A 24,276-nucleotide genomic window follows, 5' to 3' on the forward strand; every position below is an offset into this window, starting at 1 on the left:
ATGGGACATTCTCAAAGATAGACCACATGTTAGGGCACAAACTAAGTCTCTATAAGTTCAATAAGACTGAAATCATATCAAGCATCTTCTCAGATCACAATGGCATGAAACTAGAAATCAATTGCAAGAAGAACATACAAAGACATTTGAACACATGGAAGCTAAATAGCATGTTATTAAACAATGAATGTGTTACCGAGGAGACCAAGGAAGAAATAAAAAACTTTATGGAAACCAATGAAAATGAAGACACAACAACACAAAATCTATGGGATGCAGTGAAAGCAGTTCTGAGAAGGAAGTTCATAGCACTACAGGCCTACCTCAAAAAACAAGAAAAATCTTTAATAGACTGTCTAATCTCACAACTTAAAGAACTAGAGAGCAAACAAAAAGAAAACCCCAGAGCAAGTAGAAGGAAGGAAATAGTAAAGATCAGAGCAGAAATAAATGACATAGAGTCCAAAAAACAATTCAAAGAATCAATGAAACAAAGAGCTGGTTTTTCGAAAAGATAAACAACACTGATGGAAGCTTAGCTAGACTCACCACAAAACAAAGAGAGAGAACCCAAATACACAAAATCAGAAATGAAAAAGGAGAGGTAGCAACTGATACCACAGATATACAAAACATCGTTAACAACTACTATGAACAATTATATGGCAACAAATTCGACAATCTAAGTGAAATGGACAAATTTCTAGAAACACATAGTCTTCCAAAACTGGACCAGGAAGAGATAGAAAACTTGAACAAAACAATAACAACAGAAGAAATTGAAGATGTAATCAAGACTCTCCCAGCGAACAAAAGCCCAGGCCCGGATGGCTTCACGGGGGAGTTTACCAAACAGTCAAAGAAGAACGAAAACCCATTCTCCTCAAACTATTTCAAAAAATTCAAGAAGAAGGAAGACTTCCAAACTTGTTTTATAAAGCCAGCGTAATTCTAATTCCAAAACCAGAAAAAGACACTACAAAGAAAGAAAACTACAGGCCAATATCCCTGATGAACATAGATGCCAAAATCCTGAACAAAATTCTAGCAAATCGGATCCAGCAATACACCAAAAAAATTATCCACCATGACCAAGTGGGATTCATCCCAGGGATGCAAGGCTGGTACAATATTCGCAAATCAATAAACGTGATACACCACATAAATTAAATGAAGAATAAAAACCACATGATCATATCAATAGATGCCGAAAAATCCTTAGACAAAATCCAGCATCCATTTCTGATAAAAACGCTCAGCAATGTGAGAATAGAGGGATCATATCTAGACATAATAAAGGCCATATATGAAAGACCTACAGCCAACATCATACTCAATGGGCAAAAACTAAAAGCATTTTACTTAGGAACAGGAACAAGGCAAGGATGCCCACTTTCACCACTCTTATTTAACATAGCACTGGAAGTCTTGGCCACAGCAATCAGATAGAAAGAAAAAATAAAAGGGATCTAAATTGGAAAGGAGGAAGTGAAACTGTCATTATTTGCAGATGACATGATACTATAGGTAGAAATCCCCAAAGACTCCATGAAAAATTTACTAGACTTAATAAATGAATTTGGAAAAGTAGCAGGATACAAAATTAACGTCAAGAAATAAATGGCATTCTTATACACCAATGATGAACTCGCAGAAAGAGAAACTAAGAAGACAATCCCGTTTACTATTGCAGCAAAAAATTAAGATACCTAGGAATAAACTTAACCAAAGAAATGAATAACCTATTCACAGAAAACTACAGGTCATTGAAAAAAGAAATAGAGGAAGATATAAAAAAGTGGAAGCACATACCTTGTTCATGGATTGGAAGAATTAACATCATTATAATGTCCATACTACCCAAAGCAATCTATAGATTCAATGCAGTCCCCATCAAAATACCAACGGCATACTTCACAGAATTAGAACAAGTACTTCATATGGAACCAAAAAAGATCTCGAATAGCCACAGCAATTTTGAAAAAGAAGAAGAAAGTTGGAGGGATCACATTACCATATTTCTGGTTATACTACAAAGCCACTGTAATCAAAACAGCCTGGTACTGGCACAAGAACAGGCATATAGACCAGTGGAACAGAACAGAGAACCCTGAAATGGACCCAAGGCAATATGCTCAATTAATATTTGACAAAGGTGGCAAGAGCATAAGTGGAGTAAGGACAGGCTAGTTAATAAATGGTGTTGGGAAAATTGGACAGATACATGCAGAAAAATGAAACTAGACCATCATCTTACACCCTACACAAGAATAAACTCAAAATGGATAAAAGACCCTTTTAAAAAGAGAAGAAAAAACCAGATGAGCTATGTGTATAGTGAATTTGTTACAACCACCAATATTATTCTCTGACTTTCATTCCCCTTAGCACAGCATGTAAATTTCTTCATCTTACTCTTCTCTTACTTAGACATCCAGAATTTCAATTTTAGACCTAATGCAATTGGTATCAAGTTATTATTATACTGTGTATTCTCTCTCCGACTCTCTCTATTCCTCTCTTTCACCCTCTCTCTCCATATTTTATTAAATATATTTTAAATATATTATATACATTTAAAATTAATCAATATTTTGTTTATTCTCTATAAACATTTTATGAGTGCCTATAAAATGGCTACTTATTCTCTAGAATCATGTGGTAAAAATGTCTTTCTTAAATGTTATTTCACAGATTTAAATTTATTTGCAAGTATAAAAAGTAGCTGAATTAATCCTGATAAAATTTGGAATTTAAAGGAAAACTAATTAAAGGACCCTTCCAAATAAAAGTAAACAGAAATAAAATAAAATATTTGGTATATATTTGATTGATTGGAGATTGTTGGTAGAATCGGGAAACAAAATAAATCAACAGGAATTTTACCATCAGAAAGAGAATAAGATAACAAAGTAATATAATATTATTTAGCTTTCTCCACATATTAAATTATACAAAAATGTATACATGATGACAAACCACAATAAAAATTAATGATTAAAATATGTTTGGTTAAGCCGAGATGTAAAATGATAGCAAAGATTTTGAAATTCACAGTTATTAAAAAGCTTCAAGTTTAAGCCTAAATTTGAAGGACTAAAAATGTAAAATACAGACTGAAAAAGTATGGTATATGGGGCAGGGAGTCAGGAAAGCAGTAGAGGAAGAAAGAAATAATGAAGTAAAAAGGTGAAAAAAGAAATAAGACAGAATAGGAGAAAGAGAGGGAGAGGGAGAGAGCAAATCTTCCTCCAATAAACCACATTTATCTGTTTGTTTGTTTGTTTTTTTCCTTTTTTCCAAGGCAGCAGCCAACCCTTCCAGGCTCCCCGGGGCCTCTCCTCTGTGGACATTCAGTCTGGACATTTGGTAACGGTTTGCTGCAGCACGACTTGACCTTTCTCTTATACTTCCCAGGTGTACTGAATCTTTTTAAAAAATTTATATAGCTTTATATCTGGAATGAAGCTTAGTTTATTGTCCAAACATCTCATTTTACTGGTTTTCAAAGCCATAGAGCAGGTTAATGACCAGCTTTCTCTATCCTTCAGAAACCTTTTGTAACATTTATCAAACACAATACAACTGTAACACCTATCTGGTGCACAATCAACCGTTTAATTGCTCTACTGAAGCACATATAGAATAAACTTCTAGTTTCTGCCAAATATCCATTATCCCCTTGTCCAAGTCTTATTTTATTGAAACAGTGTTTGTACACTTAGAAAACTACATCTCCCAGCCTTTCATGCAAATGAGTATGGCTGAGTGTTGAAATTCTGGCCAATAGTATGATGATATAAATTTTGGAGTTTAGCTTCTGGAAAGTACCTTAGGAAAGAGGTTTACTTGCTTCATAGAGACACTTTGTTTCTTTTCCTTCCTCCTAGGATGGGGAGGTACTATTTGGAAACACAGTGGCCATTGTGACCACTAGCTTACCTAGAGGATGCAAAGCAACTGACAGGTGGCCAAACAGAAACAGAGGCATCTATAAAATCATCATGAAATAATCATATCTACCTTGGAATATCTCTCTATCTCTGGATTTTTTTTTTTTTTTACATGGCAGAAAAATAAACTTCTATTTTTCAAAGTCTTTTAAAGATCTGTTATTCACAGCCAAGGATAACTGCTAACTGATACAGCATGAGTGCACATGGCAATGCTAACCTGTAAGAAAATATGCAAAGAGAAGGCATGGGAGTTCACAGCTGGGGCAGTTGATTACAGTGGATGCTAGTCCCACCATTGACCTGCATCTTCGTTGGGAGAGGTGGTTTATAACGTTTGAGATTTGAAAAATCAAGGCTACCTGGAGAAGTGGAAGAAAAACATGATTAAACTACAGGAAAACAGAATCCGTTGGAGGAAAACAACTAAAAACTGCCAGGGCATGGAGAATTTTGTACAATATGCAAGCATTTGCTCAGAATGCAAATTGCTCAGCACTGACTGCCTTACTAAACATGGTTGTTAGAATCTCTCTCCCTGGAGGCCTTCCAAATTGGTTAGATAGCAATCTGTCTAGGCAAATTTGGGTTCAGTCCAGCCTAAAGGCAGATGGATGGACTTGATAACCTCTGAAAGTCCCTTCTGGCCCTATTATTCTACAATTCAGTTTCATACGAAGAGAAAGTTATTGCTGCTTCTCTATTTGTAGATGTAGTCATTGAGGATACCTTTGCTTTCCTTCTGCATACTGCAGGTATTACTGGTAAATAAGAAGAAACATAACTGAAAGGAGAAAATTACGTTAGGCAAAATGTAAGAGTGAATCTTCCTGACAAAGAGCACATTGTATGAGGCCAATAATCTCTGCACACAGTGTGGTACACTTCACCCCATGAGTTACTGCATGAGAGGCCCACGCACTGTTGCAGTGTATCACTCTGTGTGTTTGTCTCTCTGCCTAGTTGATTGAGTCCTTGTAGTGAAGTGACCCAGGTAGAAGTTAAATGTGAAGAATTTAAGTGTTCCCGATCTAGGATAAGATGTATCCCCAGGAAGAAAAAGGATGAACAAAACCAAGACACATTTGCATTGACAAGTACATCTCAAAAGAGAAGTCGCACTGTGTTAGGCGAGATTACTAGGCTTTGACCCAAACATGTCTCTCAGTTCTGCACATTTTGTTTTGAGTAATTAATTTAAGTGAGTGGGATACAAACCTGACTTACGAAAAGGAGCTGGAAGTCAGTGGTCTGAGAATAGGGTGCTGTACTCAAAGTAAGAACGTGACTAGTAGAAACATCACCTTACACTGGTTTTGAAAATGGGAACATATAAATCAAAATACAGATGAAAGGCCTAAAACTATTTTGTTTTTAAAGGATAGACATTTCTTTTTTTTAATTGATTTTACAGGGAGAGGAAGGGAGAGGGAGAGAGACATAGAAACATTAATGAGAGAGAACATTGATTGGCTGCCTCCTGCATGCCCCCCACTGGGGATTTGGCCCACAACCTGGGCATGTGCCCTGACTAGGAATCAAACCAGTGACCTCTTGGTGCATGGGTTGTGCTCAACCACTGAGCCACACAGACCAGGCAAAATATGTTTTGTTTGTTTTTTAAATTTTTGAAATAATCATTTCAGCTGCATATACAGTAGGAAAATCTAATAGAATACATACAAAAACAAATTTTTATCTATAATTTGCATAAAATAAATTTTACATACAATTTGTGTATAGTAACTATTAACTATTTAGCTATTTAGATAGAAGAGCATTTCATACCTATTAATTTCTCTCCAAACTTCTTTGAGACCGCTTCAGTAATACCTAATTGACCTAAATAAAAATTAGACAATTCAGGTTCTTAGTGTTTCTGCTCTGAAAATATTGGATAGTACTCTGCGCCATTTATTGAATGGTATAGATTTTTTTCTTGGCATTCCCAATTGGTTTTGTACCTGTAGTCTGAATGAGAACACAGCACACGTTTCAGCTAATGGAACTGAGAAGTGCTCCTTAGGGCTTGTCCTTCCCATTCTTCTTGTATCTGACACTCAAACCTTGGCTCACAGTAACACTGACCTGTTTCAGAGAAAGCTCTGTGAGCAGAGTGATCTCACTTTGGTTGGCATCTCGGGGTTCCCACAACCTAAGATTATCAGGAATGATTCTCCAGTCCCTGTGCCAGAGAGAGGTCAACTATTTGATCTTACATTTTCTCTTAATCTCCAACCTAATGTAGATTTAAGATGCAAATTATCAGCTAATGTAAATGTACTGGGGGATGTACTGTCCCTCAAAAATTAGTCTGTAATGAGTTTCTTGTGTCTAAACTCAAATAAGCAAATATATGTAGAAAGGTTTGAAGAAACATAAAATATATACAAATATGTCTCTCTATCTCTCCATGAATGAAAAATTAATAATTGTTTGATTTGATTATGATGGGACTAATTATGGGGAGCTGGGAAACCACCAGTTTCATATCTCTTTTGTTTTCCTGAAGATTGTTTAGTACTTTGAGCTAGTGAATTAGGATGGCACAAATATACATGCACTTCAGCGGAATAAGGTTCACCTTACAAGTTATAACAGTGGGCTGGAGAAAAGGCAGAAGTAGTGCTTTTCTTTCCTGCAATTTCGAACACATTAGATGTCTAGAATTGAAAACACTGCCTGAAAGGCGTGAACATCTCAAGAAATCCCCCTCTAAAGAGTTCTGTAAGACTACAGAATTCCAGATTGAGTTTGACAAATCTCACATTTTTCAACTATTTATGGTTACTATTCATTGGAATTGGAATGGGATTGTGTTGCTTTTTTTTCCTTTAAAATTCAAACTTTCTCCATTGAGTTTATTGAGAAATCTTTCCTTATTCCTTCCAGATCCCATTATAAAGGTTGAATCCTAATGAGTTATTTATTTATTTTATTGACTTTCAATTTTTACCAGTGCAGATCCATTTCAAAGACTTAAAATGAACTTCTCCATTTTCTTTCCCTCATCAGGTGATGGTGCTAATTTTTTTCAAGAGGATAAAGTTAATAGATTATTACTAGTTTATTATAGAATATTTCAGCTTTTGTTCACTCAGCACATTTTTTCTGCTCAATCATTTAATACTGACAGGGAACATGTAGTTGTTTGAGAATGTTTTCAGTTGATTTTCTGCATGCCATCTTGCTGCTTTAAGAATGGGTCAGGCCCTGGCCGGTTTGGTTCAGCGGTTAGAGCGTCGGCCTGCGGTCCTGAGAGACCCAGGTTCGGTTCCCGCTGAGGGCGCGTACCTCGGTTGCGGTTTGTCCCTGGCCCTGGTCGGTTGTGCGGGTGGCAGCCACTCATCACATCGATGTTTCTCTTTCTCTCTCTCTTCCTCTCTCTCCCTCCACTCTGCCTGAACAAAAAATGGAAAAATGTCCTCGGGTGAGGATAAAAAAAAAGAATGGGTCAGAAAGGATGCTGAAACACCAGACTTTTATGCACTGTTCTGAGTTGACATGGGAAGGAACCAGTAGTCAAAGTGAAAACTCAAGGTCATTGTGTTCACCCCTTGCTCTCAAACTGCATTTTTGTGTGACTCCCAGGGATTCTGTTAACCTCAGCTACTTGAAATTCCTTATATTTTTAAATATCAAGCTGCTTGTGTCAAAAACCAAATAATGATCCAACATTTGGGCTCAGTAGAGAGCTGAATGACTGTTGTAATTTATACTTTTGAATACATTGAAACAGTCATATATTTTTTAAAGTTAAGGTGTGAGAGGCTAAAATGTAGGCATCGAGAAAGGTGGCATTTCAGTAGCTTGCTAAAGATGGGAGTCTGGTTGCCTAAAATAGTAAATATACCTTCCAAATTCCTAAGTTTCATCTGATGAGAAATTCACTTGATACGGCTCTCCATGTCATCTACTTTGACATTCACTTACATGAACCACATCCAAGTGATACATTAGAGGATAACACCTAACATGCTTTGTTTGGGGAGCTGATCGATGTGCAGGAAGAGATGGCTGTTTAGCTCAAAGCTTTATAATGATAAGAATACTCGTTCTTACCTCCCAAGAATAAATCACATAACCCGCTACGTGCAAAAATTCTAGTTTTCATATGTTTAATCATTAAACAAGATCATACAGTATTCTTATATTGAAAATAGATTCTGGGATCATTTTTCACTCTCTCTTTACAGTTTTTTTTTTTTGCAATGCATTTTAAGTGGGTCATACTGCATCCTTATTGTAATGTAACAACTCTATGTTTAATACCAAGTTTGTTTGTTTGTTTGTTTGTTTGTTTATTTCGCTCCAAACTCATCTGTGTTTAATCAGGATTCTTTGCTTCAACGTTACCAAAGAATTCAGAGCTCTCTTGAGCATACAATGTTTTCTTGTGCACTTGTGCCCGTGTGTATATAGCTCCCTATTTTTGAGACATTCGTCCTTTCTTCATTTGCCTACCCAACTCTTAGAGTGAGACAGATATTAACTGTAAGCTATCTTGGGCAATTTTTCTGCATTCCCTCAAGCAAAATTATATGCTCTTTATTTTATTCTTCCTTAGCAATTTTTACCTACATCTATTATGACATGTGGATTTCACTAAGGCAGAGAAGAGGATTTCCATATTCTCAGTGCTTAGGTAAGTGTCTGAAACTCTGTCCATGCTCAATAAAAGTTTACTGAAGTTAATGACTGAATTGAATATAGAGAAAACTTTATGTGTTTCTATTAACACATGAAAAAACAATAAGTTTGATCTCATACTTATTATGATTACTTACAACCTCTTCTTTGTATTTTTATTATATCAGGAAGAGGGGGGTGAAGAAAAGATACAGATCAGTGATGAGGCCCAGTGCCCATGAATATAGATATAAATTAACAATTCAAAAAGTGGTGGGACTATTAACAAGTGTCTCCTGGTAAGGAGAGATTACTGTGGGTGGGGAATCTGAGTTCTTTAGCTTTTTGTGGTTTCACACAGGCCTCTACCTAGAAGGTTGGTATGTTTGAGAAACAGGGTACAACAGGAGTTGTTTGAACCGAGGAGTAAAGCTCTATATCAAAGCAATTGCTATCCTTCTCCTACAGATGTTAGACAAACAGATTAAATATTCTCTTGGGGTGTGAACTGTGATCTACTTAAAAATTGAAATCAACTGAAAATAGAATACAGTTCAGCAATAAGTGAAGATATGTAATGGACCAGGATTCTCACCACAGAAACGATTAAATTAAAAAATATAAAAGTAATGTAAATTAGAAACTGCTAAAAAGAGAGGTAGATACAGAATGTGAGATGGTCTTTTAACAAAGAATATCTTTTTTCTTGAATTAGATCCTTCAATGTTTGATCATTTTAAGCTACTAGTATGTGTAAACACCATTATTTTATATTTACAAAATTTTCTTGTTTCCAGTTATTCTTAAAATACTTTTGTTTGGGACCAAACAAGACTATTTTATATTACATTAACATTAATCAAAGATATAAATCCACTACAAAAAGATTCACTTCCAATACGTAATAAATTGTTTGAGATTATCCTTTGAATGCTGAACTATGATATAGAGCCAAAGGACTTTGCATCTTTTACACACAAGTATTCAGTTACCTAGACAGCTATTTCTAGAAGTCAATGTATACGCACAAACTTTGAAACCTAAATTTCAAGTCTCTTAAGCAGAATTAATTTAGCATTTACATCTGATGGGTCAGGGTTAAGAAGTCAGATATCTATACAATAGCATATTTCTAATTAAAGTTTATAAATCTAAGATTGAAAAATGAATATACATACTTATACATACACACACACACATACTTAGGCATGTGTGTGTGTGTGTGTGTATATATATATATAGTATAGAAAACTATTTAGTATAGTTTTCTAGTACTACACTAACCTAATTTTATATAGTGTCTTTTGCTAACATAAACACTATCTTTTTTTTTTTTTTATCCTCACCCGAGGATATTTTTCCATTTTTTGTACAGATAGAGTGGGCGGGAGAGAGAGGAAGGGAGAGAGAGAGAGAGAAACATCGACGTGAAGGGACACATCGAGTGGCTGCCACCCGCACGACCAACCAGGGCCGGGGACAAACTGCAACCGAAGTACGTGCCCTTAGCAGGAACCGAACCCGGGTCTCTCCGGACCGCAGGCCGACGCTTTAACCGCTGAGCCAAACTGGCCAGGGCTAACATAAACACTATCTTTAATAGCCTTGCAAAGGGGAGGATATAGTTGTAAAAGACCTATTCTTTCTAGAAATTTTGGCTTTGCTTCAGAGAAGCATTAATTTGTTTGTAAAAGCAACAGTGTTAAGGATGATGGCCTTTCATTAAACTAATTCTATTACTTAAACCAATCTCTGAGAGTTGAGATAGATTTGAGACCATCTGATCACCTTAGCATACCTCAACACAAGGAAAAGAATATAACAGGATCTACTCTGAAGTTACAGAAACTTTAGTAATAAAAAGTAGTTAGAGCCAACAGACTGACAAACCTCAGAGGCAAGGGGGTGGGGGGAGACATAAACTAAATGACTTGTATGCATATATACATAACCGATGGATTCAGACAACGGTATGGTGAAGGCGAGGGGGTTGGTGGGAGCAGGGAGGAGGGTGTCAATAGGAAAAAAAAAAAAAAAAGAGAGAGACATCTGTAATACTTTCACAAATAGAGATAAATTTTTAAAAAAGTAGTCAGAGCACACAAATGCAGGTCCTCTGGGCTAATTCCAATTGTTTGTTTTTAGCTCTAGGTTTATCAGTGTTCCTAGTAACTCGAGTACACACTGGTGAAGGTTCCCTCCGGGTGTTTACGCTTTGTGTTGCTGATAGATGCACTTTCTATATAACACTGCCTGCAACTGTATTTCTCCTCCATACCTTTGTTTTTGGACTCTGCATACTGAAATTCCCTACTCTCGCTGGAGAAGCTCACTTTAATTTAGAAAGAGATCGGCAATATTTTTCAATGGGAACTTTTAAATTGGGAACAGAACAAGATCTGCTGATATAGAAGGGCACAAGTAAAAACAGCAATGAAGTGGTCCAAATACATTTGTCTTCTTCACCAGCTTTACCAGCTTCTTTCTTTCCTTCCTTCTTGGAAGCTGTGCATTAATGTTATAAACTCATTGTTGTAATGACTCAAACCACCACCAAAGGAAATAAAGTATTTCCTTTCTGGAAAAAAAAATTAAAAAGGATTCCTGAATATTTGAGCTAAGATTTAATTTCTAACTCTTATTAATTGTATTCAATTTTCTCAAATCAATTAATTAAATCTAATTAATTGGGCTAGATTCATCTTTTTAATTATTTAAAATACATGAAGTTTAAACAAAAAATGTTAAGGATTATTAATTTTCCTGTGTTGAGTCACTGCGAATAATAAAGGCTGTCATTTATCTTGATCCGTTTTGAGAAAAGCTCTAATTTGTAAATTACCTCCAGGATTTTTCACCACTTTCTCATTTGACTTTAGTTTTATGAATAGTAATATAAAAGAAGAAACAAGTTGATATCTAAAATACATATGTTAGAATAAATACATTAAAATTATGGGAATCTAAAATAAATGCATCAGAACCAATTGTGGATGGATGGAGAAAAATGTAATTTCACATACTAGGAAAATTATATCCCAGCTGGCAAGTAAAGTAAAATAATCAAGTGGAATTTAAAAAAAATTCTTAATACACATATTTCAAGGAGTTAGATGACAGATATGAGAATTTTATTTTTCTTTAGGGTCCTGATCAATTACACCAATTAAATATATTACACATTCAGAATTATGTAGGAAAAGGTTCAGAACAGAAAACAGAGAAATCATAAAAGAACAGTATGTGCATATCTGTGTGCTTGTGGGGTGACCTCTCCAGATGTCAGAGAGTTTTATTCCCTAACCAGTTTTAGTAAACTCTTCACACACTTTATCCCTTATATGCACAAGGAGATCGGTAGTTTGCTGGAAATTAACCCCATAAGATTACATTATTATTTTTTCTAGAGACGCAGGAGATAGAATCCCTTTTGAGGGACCGGAAGAGTTCCCATATTCTTTTAACAGGGTAAGAGCAGACAGTACTACAGAGACTGTCGTTCCCTTGCATGACCATTTTCTACTACAGTTGTGACCTAACTAAGGTTGTGAATAAAAGAGGGCTTCTCTTGCTCACAGCCACTTTCAGTGCTAACATAATGAATTATCTTACACATATAAATTTTAAAATGGTGTCTTGACACATCTCAGTCAATCTGGTCTCTATTAGTTGACCTGTGTTCAGTTCTTCCCGCATTCTTTGTATGGTTACAAGGACTTTTGTGAAAATATTCTGTGTTGAGAAACCTTGTACTGTATAAAATGTGTTTTCATTGCTCATGAAATTTAGATATAGTGATATTACAACCAATATAAAATACAATGTAGGAAGAGATACAATTTTCTAAAATATAATGTGGTGATTTTGAACATTCTTATTATAAAACTTTTATAAGTACATCCCTATATATAAGTATACCCTTATACAAAAATCAATTTTTTTCTTCAAGTGGAGCTAAATTATGGAGATTAAAATATCAGTGTCATAGAAAATCATTAATAATAGATATTTTTTATTACCCTCACCAGGGAGAAATTGATTTTTCTAGGAAACATTCAGAAAACAATTTAGTTGATAAGAAACCATTCCCAAGACTCGAATATCACTTCCAAAATGTTAAACATTTCCCCCTATTAATTTTCATAAAGGATACAAATTTACAACCAAGTGTGAATTCTTTATTAGAAAAAAAATATATAAATCTTTGAATCATATCTTAGGCATCATGTATAATCGCTTAAATTAGAGTATGTGCTTAGAACAAAACCAAAAGGAAGACTTGGAAAGAGAAGTGATTTAGACAGAACTATTCTGCAAAGGAAACACATTTCTAAAGATGAATGCAATGCTTGATTAATCACTTTCTTTTCTTTATTATATGTCTATATTAGATGAGAAAGTTCCTTAGAGACTTGATAGGCTAGTGTCTAATTATATCTTTAAAAAAAATTTTTTTTTTATTAGGTATAACTCAAAATTGGAAGAAAAACTGAAGGTGGGAAAGTGGACTCAGTCAAAAGGAAAAGATCTTTAACTTCTCAGTTGGAATCTTCCCACAGACCAGAGTAACTATACGACTCTTTAGAAAGAGGAGAAAGACCTAGGGGACCCAACTGATCTGTGGTCTCCAGATATCCTCACCACTTGATTACCTCTCTAAGATTTACTCTTTTTTTTCCTCCTCAATCGAGGACATTTTTTGAGAAACATTGATGTGAGAGAGATACATCGAGTTGTTGCCACCCACACAACCCCAACCGGGGCCGGGGACAAACTGCAACCAAGGTACATGCCCTTAGCAAGAACCAAGCCGGGACTCTTCGGTCGCGGGCGGGCGCTCTTACCGCTGAGCCAAACTGGCCAGGGCTACTCTTTTTAACAATGTACCTCTCCTTCCCTGATCTTGAATTCAGTTTCCTTCAGCTCAGAGTTGGGAGATTGGCAGCCAGCAAGCCCTGTCCGGCCTCTGGTTTGGCCTGTACATTGTGGACTACAATATTTTAAAGAGCAGTAGCTGAGGTTGAACATTTTAAACATATACAGATGCTGAGCTCCTGCTGAAAAATTGGAACTTTTGGTGACCACAGGCAGCAGTTAGTATGTATGAATCTGCCCGCAGACCAGACATGCATTTGGAGTTTCTACAGTTCCTTCTACTCCTTATTGCCTGACTGTCCTCACCATGAAGCACAGGTTTGTCTGACATCAGCTTCAATAAGCATCCTTTGTGTTACGCAGCTCGAATTTGAACCCTGTGGTTCCGTTGCTTTTTCCCTGGCTCCCTCTGGCGGCCTGATTCGCTTGATTAATACCTTGATTTTGTTTCCAGATTTTAATCCTCGACTTTTTCCATTTCTTTGTCTCACATTTCATTCCCACTCTCTAACCAGTGTTACTAAAATGTGCCATTTACAATTAAGTTTTCATTAGCTCTGAGATGTGTATGATTTATCCTCCTATTATTAATATATAGGCAAATCCTTGACCACTGTAACATTTAGTAGTGAATTAATTAATTAATCAATTTTAATTACAAGAAAGTTAGTATAACTTCATAGAAATGATATTCAGGAAAATTATCCCAAGAACACAACCTAGTAACATATTTGTTGTTGAGGGTTTACTTCAAATACTTTTTGTTTAAGCAAAGGTTCAGAGACACAAGCATATACCACTGTATAATATCAATCAACTGTGACAGAGACTTTTTATTTCTTCTTTGCTCGAAAGTATTCTTTTCTATGAAGTACATAATCATTTAAGATCCCAACTTCAAAGTCCAAGTGCGTTACTTTTTCTAAGGCATATTTTCCCCCCAGTAAAGCACAAGAGTTGAAGCTTTGAAATGCATATTGAGTATGTGTGCAATAAAATATGTTTTCCCAATAACTGATATTGTTATGGTTGAAAGAAAAATCAGGTTATAGGTTTTCTTTGAACTTTCATTAAAACTGTGAAACACTTAATATTTCAGTTGCGTTGTTACGCAGAAGGACTCACCCCGGCAATGGGCTCCTTCGTCAAACCCATCGGAGCAGTCCGAGACACCGTCGCACAGCTGGGACAAATGAACACATCTGTTGGCCCCAAGACAAGCCATGTGATTCAAGGGACACTTGATTTCTACCTCTTCGGGACCTGAAACAAATGTTAAAAGGATCAGATTGGTGTGGATTATCTTTGCTTTTTAAACTTATTATTATTTTATTATTGTTGAAAGTATTACAGACGTCCCCCTATTTCCTTATTGACCCCTTCCTTTCCTCTCCTAACCCCCTCTTGCCTTCCCCAGACTAATGTCTTCACTTTTTAAAATGATACTAAAATTGTTAAGCACAAGAAATTACTAAAATTAATTTACAAAACAAAACTATAAAAATCATACCAGAGGCCAACTCTGTTTCCAATAGACATTGAAATTAGCCTCTGTGATTAAAAAACTTACTTTAAAAAGCTGCATAAAAAAATAAAACATTGTGCGTTGTTCTCAAAGAATTCATAAAAAACACAAATATTCTTTCAACCCTTCAAGTATCATGATTGAAAACTTTGAGTCATTGTTCTGTCTTTTGTCCTTAGAAGAGTGGACGAGGCACTTAAACCTGTAAATCTTAATTTCTCCAACTGTGAAATACGAATAATGACAACTTCTTGGCAGGGTTCTTATTAGAATTACATCAAGTAACAAAAACAAAAGCATTTTTGTAAAATTTAAACATATTTGTGAAAACTTAAATGTTATTTTATTTTAAAAAAGCTGTTTTCTTTATTGATTTTAGAGGGAGAGGAAGGGCGAGGGAGAGAGATGGAAACATCTGTAAGAGAGAACATCGATGAGAGAGAACAATGATTGGCCGCCTCCTGCATGCCCCCCACTGGGGATTTGGCCCACAACCTGGACATGTGCCTTGGCCAGAATCAAACCAGTGACCTCTTGGTGTATGGGTCGATGCTCAACCACCGAGCCACATCAGCCGGGCTTATTTTATTTTTATTCTCTTCAGTAGGAATACGAAGACTACCTAGTTATGTACTTATTATATATGGATTCTGTTGTTTTAGAAAGGAGTCACTGAGCAGCTATAAAGCAATCACATTTGCTGACAAGTGAGGATGTGATGATGCACAGGGTATACTCCTGAGTTCACCTGCTGCTGGTAACTGCACTTTGTATGGTCACCCTTGGTGCATTTAAAGATATATTCAAGTCAGAATGCACAGTCTTTTCTCTAAGGTCACCAATTCCAAATCTTCATCCAACATCAAAGTCTTATATTGTATCTAAATTTCTGATATATTATTTCCAAATCCCATCTAGGTTTCTTCCGTAGGCACTCCCTAAATTCCCCATAATTATTCTGAATCCTGCCCAGCTCTCCTAAACCCAAATGCAGTCATACCAATATGACTACAATTACGTATTAATCTGACACTGATTATGGTAACAACTCATTCCATACCCAGTCACAGTTAGGTTTTAACTACATACAGTCCTAGCAATTCCCATGGGCGATTAATTTAATCAACTAAGCATTACGTTTCTCATCTGTAAATGGACCTATCAACTGAGTCAACAACCCCTGCTTAATGGGGTTGTTGTGAATGTCAAAAGTTATCGATAGCAAAGCACTGAGCACTGTGAGATGCAGGCTCAGAGGAGAAATTCAAATTCGACATGTGTTAATCATGTAAATAAATGCAGTGTAGTGGAGAGGCTGACAGACTCGGGAGCCAGATTCTTGGGTCCAATTCCTGGTCCCACCCCTTGTAAACTGAGTAACTGGAGCAAGGCATATACCCTCCCCGGTGCTTCACCTGGTTGTTGTGAGGATGATATCAAAAGCTCCTAGCATTTCTCTTGCCAAGCACTAAATCTTTGCTATTATCATAGTCAAATTAAGAATGTTCCAAGAAGGCGAGTTGTCTTTTGGTAAACACTTGCACCTCATAAGTATTTTTTTTTTTTGTAAGCCCCCAAAAGAGAAAAAAAAGAAAACAAAACAAAACAAAGCTCAAAAATATTGAAAAGGTCAATCTAATATATTCTAGGATGTGCAAAGGTATGAGAATAGCAGAAGAATTAGAAGATGAAGAAAAAAGAATTACAAAAGTATTACACAAGAAAAAATAAATTATGCTGGAGTTGTCAGAAATAAGATGTGTGGTTTTGAGATGCCTTATCAACCATGCATTGCAGGGATATGTGATTGTGTTTGATGGTAAAACAGCTTTCAACCTTTTGTGTTTGAGGGATGTAGACACATTTCTATGATGTAGCTTCACTAGCTGAAGTGTTGCCACTAACGGGTATCTCTATATTTTTTCATTTATATTTACACAATCACTGCTGTAAAAGGCTGAGTTTTGCTACACAACTCATTTTGCTATAACGTGTCTTTGTAACTTGAGTATCAATATCTTAAAAAAATAAGTATTTGTTTCCCTGTATAACTAAAGTACAAATACACAAATTGAAATCCAATTCATAATGATAAAAGTGAAAGTCTTTTTTTTTTTTTTTTTTAATCCTCACCTGAGGATATGTTTTGATTTTACAGACAGAGGAAGGGAGAGGGAGGGAGAGAGGGAGAGAAACATTTATGTTAGAGTAAAACATTGAATGCCCCTACTGGGGATGAAGTCTGCAACCTGGGCATGTGACCTGATCTGGAATTGAACCAGCAACCTTTTGGGGCATGGGGCTATGCCCAACCAGCCCAGCCACAATGGTCAGGGCCATCTGTGATATTCTTTCATCTTGATTTCCATCCACACTGGATAAATCAGTAAGACAGCTGTGCCATGGTTTGATGGCTTGTGCCTTAACCAGCTCTCCCCAAATTTTTATATTGAAGCACATAAGACTAGGATGGTATTGGCAAATTACACTAAAGTAAATAGCAGAAATCAGTTGGAGAGGTTTTTCAGGCCTTAGCAATTAACCTCATAATTAAGAGAATCAATTTCTGAAACCCCTTTGACCAGTGCTAGGACACTTCAGTGGGAAAATTCTGCTAAAACCAGTGTTTGGTTGTTCTTTCTGGAAAATAGGAATAGAGATGGGTCAGTGTGAGCAACAGTAATGACTGCCTCAACTAAAATTCTCCCAGAAGCCAGGTAATAGGAACATTTATTGTACTCTCGCTTTGGGGACCAATCCGTTCTCATTTCCAGTCTTTATTTGTGCAGCAGTCACTGTTATCATATGGGGCTCTCTTACTCTATATCCTGTAAATGGCGAGAAGACGCAATCTGACATAACCTTACAATATTTAGCTTTTCAATATTGTCTCCTGTGGAAATTTTCTAGTTATTAAATTGAAGATCTTATGAATTCTAAGAATTCCTAGCAATTGCCTTAAAAATTAATTTCCCTAAAGTAATTTTAAACATTTTTAGTGCCATTATAACTAAGTAATACATTATGACTTCTGGAGCATCATGAATTTGAATGCAAACGCTTCATCTTTCTATCTTTATGTTTATATATATTTTTTAAAGAAAAATTTTTCACACAATCAGATTCAGTTTTCAGGAAATATGGACAATCATCTTTTAAAAGGCAACAGGTAATTCCTATGCAATGATGTATATGGAAATACTGCATTTTATCATCTATTATTCTTCTCACAGCTGAGAAATCAAAATAGAGCAATATATGCCACTTATAAAAACTGTAGATCATGTGAGACATTATTTACTACATGTTGTTTGGGGAAATTAGTATGTAACATAAAGATACTTAATAGTGTACATCTCATTAACATTAAACCTATTACATTTACAGAAATAATTCAACTTTCCTATAACATCTTTATTTTCTAAGACCCTGTTCTCCTTTTTAAGCACAATTTACTTTTACATGTGAACTATTTCACTTGACAGACTATTTTAAGAAGAAAAATAGTTAGAGAGATTAATAGTATTTCATGGAAAATTAAGATTGGATTTATGAGTTTCAACGTTTAAATAAAACAATATTAATTGATATAATTTCTCAGTCTCTATAAATACACTTGAAGATACAGGAATATGAATCACAATCTCTAAAGATACATGTATACTCAATCTAATAGTAAGCTTATTCACATGAAATAATTTCTGTGTGAAACAGTTCTGGTGATGGCCTGTGTTTTTACGTATTTCAAATGGATGTTGTGAAGCTTCAAGAATGGGGAGGGATGTAGAAGTGATTGATTCTGTCCAGCTGAACTACCCTTAAGCCATATCTGACATCTGTCCTGTTTTTACAGACCCTGGGGAAGGAGATTTTGCAGTTTTGCTAACTTGTTTCAAGGTTTAAAAATCCTTTTCATTAGTCCTTACTCTTCAGAAGTGTTAGAGTAAGAAAATTCCTTGCATCCAACATACAGTGCTTTATTTATTTATTTAATATATGAAAAGCATGCCTGGCCACCTAAGAAAAGATTATGCCATATTAAAGTGATTCTACTATGACCAAAGTCACCACTGTGGCTATTACTATGAGTATAAGTAAATAGATGGTTAGTTAAGAATCTTCTACCTAAAACTTTTTAGACAATATCAAGAAATACTATTATGAGGGGGTCAATTGGAAAAAGGAAACATCTGTAATGCTTTCAACAATACAATACAAAATAATAATAATAATAATAAAGAACTATTGTTTTGTTAAATGAAGAGCCCTATATTTCTGTATGTATGTGTGTGTGTGTGTATGTTTGTGTTTATGTACTTTTCTGCTAACTTTTGAATATATCGATGATATATTTTTATCCATTTAATTGACTATCAGCATCTGAATTCAACACACATATATTAAGTAATGCACAGAAACTGTAAACATTTGGAATATTGTCAAACTTGGCAAATAAAAAGTATTGTACAGACATAGCAAAAGTATTGTTGTTATTAATTACAGCTTTAGAGATAAAAACTTTATCAGGCCAGTGGACTGACTGTCTTGCTTCCCGACCTTTCATTTAAGGGCAAATAGATAAGAAAATAAAGGAAATCACTGTTTTATGAGTGACTGCCATTGCAATATTGCCGTTCATTAATCCATGCAAATGGATGGAGCATAGCTTGGATGATGTTTAAAAAGTAGTGTTATTTAGGTGTTTTAAATGCTCCTTTATCCCTCTCAATGTATCATCTCATCACCTTACTTGATTGCTAGATTACCCCACTCAAAAGGTCTAAAAGGTCTTAAATGTTTTTTCCTCTTCCTCCTCCTCCTCCATGTCAGTTAAAATAAACCTGCATGCTTTTTTAAGAGTCCTGTTCCCTGCTAGCCAACTTGATAATCTAGGTGTTACTATATTTGCATATACATTTCTTACAGAAATGATGGATTAATTAAAAGATCAGAATTGGAGGCCGTCTGTGAAAATGACAGAGGTCCTTCTGTTTGAAAGAAAGGAGCATTTCATTGATACTGGTGGCACACTTCTTGGTGACAGTTGTGTTGATTTCTAAAGTTGACTCTTGACTCTCTATTGAAATAAATAAATATGTATTAAATCAATGAACCAGAAAGAAGATGCCTCGTTTCAGTTTGCAGAAATCTAATTGTGTTCTAGTTATTTTATAAAACTCCTCGTAAGGAAAAGATTATCCCAATCTGCAGATAAAATAACTAAGGAAGTAGAAGGTGTAATATTCCATGTGGGAGTATCTTTCTTCTGAAATACAGGATAGAATATAAGGGTTTCATCTCTAAAGCCAGTGCTTTCTTCTCTGGTCCTGGGTCACTTTACTACTGTAACCCAGGGACAGCTCCTGATTGCAGTTTCAGGTTCAAGGCAATGTGGAAATAATGCCCAGTTTGAAGCAGGGATGACTCCTGGTAGGAAGCATGTTCAAAGACTCATACCTGACAGGAAAGGACAAGCCAAAACCAGACAGATTCACACATCTCCCAGAGAAAAGGGATTTTACGGCAACAAAGGGACAATGAGTAAGAGCAGCCAACTGGTTCTTCCACCCATCAGAACAGCTGAGAGTTGTCCGATCTTTGATTCCACGAATGTGTTAGAAATTGCTTCTGAGCCAAACTGTGAACATAGAAGCATTTTTGTTGCCACTCTTAAGAGAGTTGTTTTTTTTTTTGTGTGTGTGTTTTTTTTTCCAGAGCAATCTTTAAAGGAAGAGGATTATTATTTTTTCCAGTCTCTTCCTCTATAGGCTAAAATAATACAAGGTTAGATGCAGATCTCAGGTTAAGGCCTGAAACCAAAGGCAGGTTAATGTCAGGTGAGTCGTGGAAGAAAGGACTTCGGTGGCGTGTTGCCCAAATGATAATAGTCACAAGTCAAAAGGATTCTAAGTATATAAGTGATCGCCAAAACCCTTGAAAGACATTCTTTGATTTTCCCTCAAAACACAGTAAGAAAAACAACATTTCATGACAAAGTATATAAGAAACCAAAACCAGTAAACACAATGTCGCTGAAGCTCCTGATCTCAGAACAAAGAAGAGCTACTCTGAGGATACACTGAACGGCAGGCCTCACTTCTCCAATTAATTCTTCACCAAAATTTAGACAAGATGAAAACGCCTCCACATAAACTACAGAACAAGCTTCTTTTACTGTGTAGGTCTCATCTAAGACAACATTAAATCGTACATAGGCTTTAATAAACAAAAACAAAAACAACCTATCGGATTTAGAGAGAACTTTGTTCCATAACCCTTGGTCAAACAACATAAATTCATTGTGATATGTATAGACAATGAGTAGAAACATCTTTTCTGATTTCATTGGTACGTTTCTCAAAATAAAAGTTACTTAATAGGAGTTATTCATTATTTTTTGTTCTATAAATATCAGAAAATAAATCCTGATATTTGCTTGGAATGAAGCGGTAAGAGAAAAATGGAAAAGGAAAACGAGTAATATATGCCTTGAATCGCTGCATTACATTTTGGAAAAAAGTCTATGTTGTATGTGAAACAAACAAAAATTGTTTGAGAGGCCTGATTAGCATGCAGATGCTTTTCCAGTGAGAGGAACTAGGAAGAGCATGTGTAGTTAATCATCTTTCACCGGAAGAACCATGTTGAGAGACACGGCGATTCTTACATAAATCAATAGAGACTTGAGAGAAAGACAGACTGTTAAACAGTTCAATTTAAAAGCCGTAGGTTGGCCCTGGCCAGTTTGGCTCAGCGGTTAGAGCGTCGGCCTACGGTCCAGAGAGACCGGGGTTCGGTTCCCTCTAAAGGAACATGCCTCCGTTGCAGTTTGTCCCCGGCCCTGGTTAGGTTGGTTGGGTTGTGCTGGTGGCAACCACTCGATGTGTCCCTTTCACGTCGATGTTTCTCTCTCTCTCTCTCTTTCCCACTCTATCTGAACAAAAAATGGAAAAAAAAAAAATGTCCTCGGGGAGGATAAAAAAATAAATAAAATAGGTTGTTACGGACAGCCTTAAACATAACAGTCTTGAATCATTTGCAAAGTATATACATTGTGTATTTCAGACCAGAATCAAACTGTTGATGAAAATTATTCTTCAACATTTAATTTATGCCATTCAAAATGATGTTAACTCTAAAAATGATTTTATGATGCACTTTAAATAAAAACAAAGTTTTGAAAAAAAAATTGCATTCTGTAAAAGTAGCATTGCATTAATAGGATAACTGCTGTTTATTGACTAGGCTCTGTGGTAAGCACCGAATGCCCATTTTCTTATTACGTCCATATAAGAATACTCAGAGTTAGGTCTTATAATTGCTGTTTTATAGATGAGTAGATTGAAGATTGCAGAGGATAAATACCTTCAAGGTCACAGAGTCATAATGATATTATTTGATTAATATGTTATTGTATCTTAAAAACCTGATTATTTTTACTACTATGTTATATCCATTGTGTTAACCATCTCAATCCCATATACCAAAGAAACAAACACAGCAAATTAATTATAATTATAAACAAATGAAGCCCAATGATACATCTCTGTCTGTCTGTCTGTCTATCTGCCAGCTTTGCTTCTCTCTTTCTTTGTAAGGTAGATTACAGAAGTACCTTGAGGAAGAGGGAAGAAAATCCTGTTAGAAGTCAAGGTTGTTAAGCCATGCTATGTCAATACCAAAACAGCTCTTATAGTCAGGGGGTGATACGTAATTATTTTAACAAGAGATGAAATACACTTTACAGAATAAACTATAATGAATTGTGCTTAGAAGAATTTGTATTGTCTGTTTTCAGCAAATTCTAACTATGAACATGGTTCCCACATGCATGCTTTGATAACAAAGTATTTGTTCACTGTGTTATCTGGGGTGTCCTCGGTAACTACGAACACGTTTTCAATGGTATGTATTGCTAAGGTAAAGCCAAAATCTTTTCGTGATCAACCAAGGGAACCGCAGCACAAAAGTCCTTCCTTTCATCCTCTAAGCCAGTCTTTCACTGTGGGCTCATTTCCACTTTGATGGGGCATCTTCTAGATCAAGCAGACTGGCCACATGCCCACTCTACCGCTCCCTGGTGAAGTGCTGCTACTTCTGCTCCTTGGCAGAGCTTCACCGCCTGGAATCCTTGGCAGTTTGGAGCTCAGCATAAAGGACGCCAACATAACAGGTTCAAGTACCATATGTACAATTATCTGCCTTTCTGTTTTGCAGACACTGATTTTACATCCTAACATCTGCCACTCACATATCCTCTTCATGCTAGAGCTGAGACAGGGCAAGTTCGTATCTCTGAAGCAATGCAAATCCCTAAAAGGGAGAATTGATACCACTTATGATTCACTTTCATATTTAAAAAGGCAGAGCCTTGGCCAGGTTGAAGTTTGAGTTCAACGTGCCAACCAAAAGCACTCAGCCGGATTCTCCGTGGGAGACTGTGCTGAAGCACGGCAGGGCCTTTGAGTATGCTCATGTAACTGCTCCGGCTCATTAAATCACACCTTGCTCTCCTGTTTTAAACAGAGCTGGAATTCTCCAGTCTATGTGAACAACAAAAACAACTGCTAAATAAACAGTATTTGCTGAATAGTGAGTCAGAAAAAGAAGTTTATCTTTCCTCCTGGAAGTCATCTACTGGAAGTACCTACTCTTCGCAAAATTTTATAAAGCAACTACTCTTTTCTCGGCATACTGGGTATAGAGGTGTAAACTGAGTAAACAGAGATACAAAAGAAAATGAGATTGAGGCTGAAACACACACAAACACTAACCCACAGAATTGTAACATTACTAATAATCTTAATGAAACTAATACACTAAATGATTCCTGAATCATCTGAAAAAGTAATGAACTTGTGATAACTGTTATTTCAACACTAGAGAGGAATTTCTTATATTCATGGACCATTCTAGTGATTTATAACATTGCAATCCCCTCTTGAGAATTCCTTGACTCAGGAAAAAAAAATCTAAGCAAAAAAGCAACAGCAAAAGGAATTTTCTGATAATCTATGTTGAGGATTATACAAAGATGGAAAAAGAAATGAAACATATGTATCAACGTAATACAAGGCTTGGCTATTTTACTGCATCATTTTATTTTGTTTGAAGAACTCTGAGGCTGGTCAGCTTTACACTAAATTTTGATCTACAGTAAATACCATTGTAGCAAAATTCTAGTGAGTCTCACCTCCTCCACCAAATCTCTTTTTGTCAGGTATATTTGCAAAGAAAACCACTGATGTGTTTTTGTTGCACCTGCCCTTCCTGACCTTTTATACTCATGGTAAT

General features: G+C 35.9%; 1 protein-coding gene across 1 annotated transcript in view; it reads right to left on the minus strand.

Moving 5' to 3' along the window:
- The window catches only part of LRP1B (LDL receptor related protein 1B), a 1,816,022-nt gene that overhangs the window by 1,147,195 nt on the left and 644,551 nt on the right, over positions 1-24,276 (minus strand). The window contains exon 3 of the mRNA XM_036254023.1: positions 14,583-14,720. Coding sequence (XP_036109916.1) covers positions 14,583-14,720 — 138 coding nt within the window. The remainder of the gene's footprint in view (positions 1-14,582; positions 14,721-24,276) is intronic.

Source organism: Molossus molossus, unplaced genomic scaffold (genome assembly GCF_014108415.1).
Source record: "Molossus molossus isolate mMolMol1 unplaced genomic scaffold, mMolMol1.p scaffold_m16_p_11, whole genome shotgun sequence".
NCBI classification, from domain to species: Eukaryota; Metazoa; Chordata; class Mammalia; order Chiroptera; family Molossidae; genus Molossus; species Molossus molossus.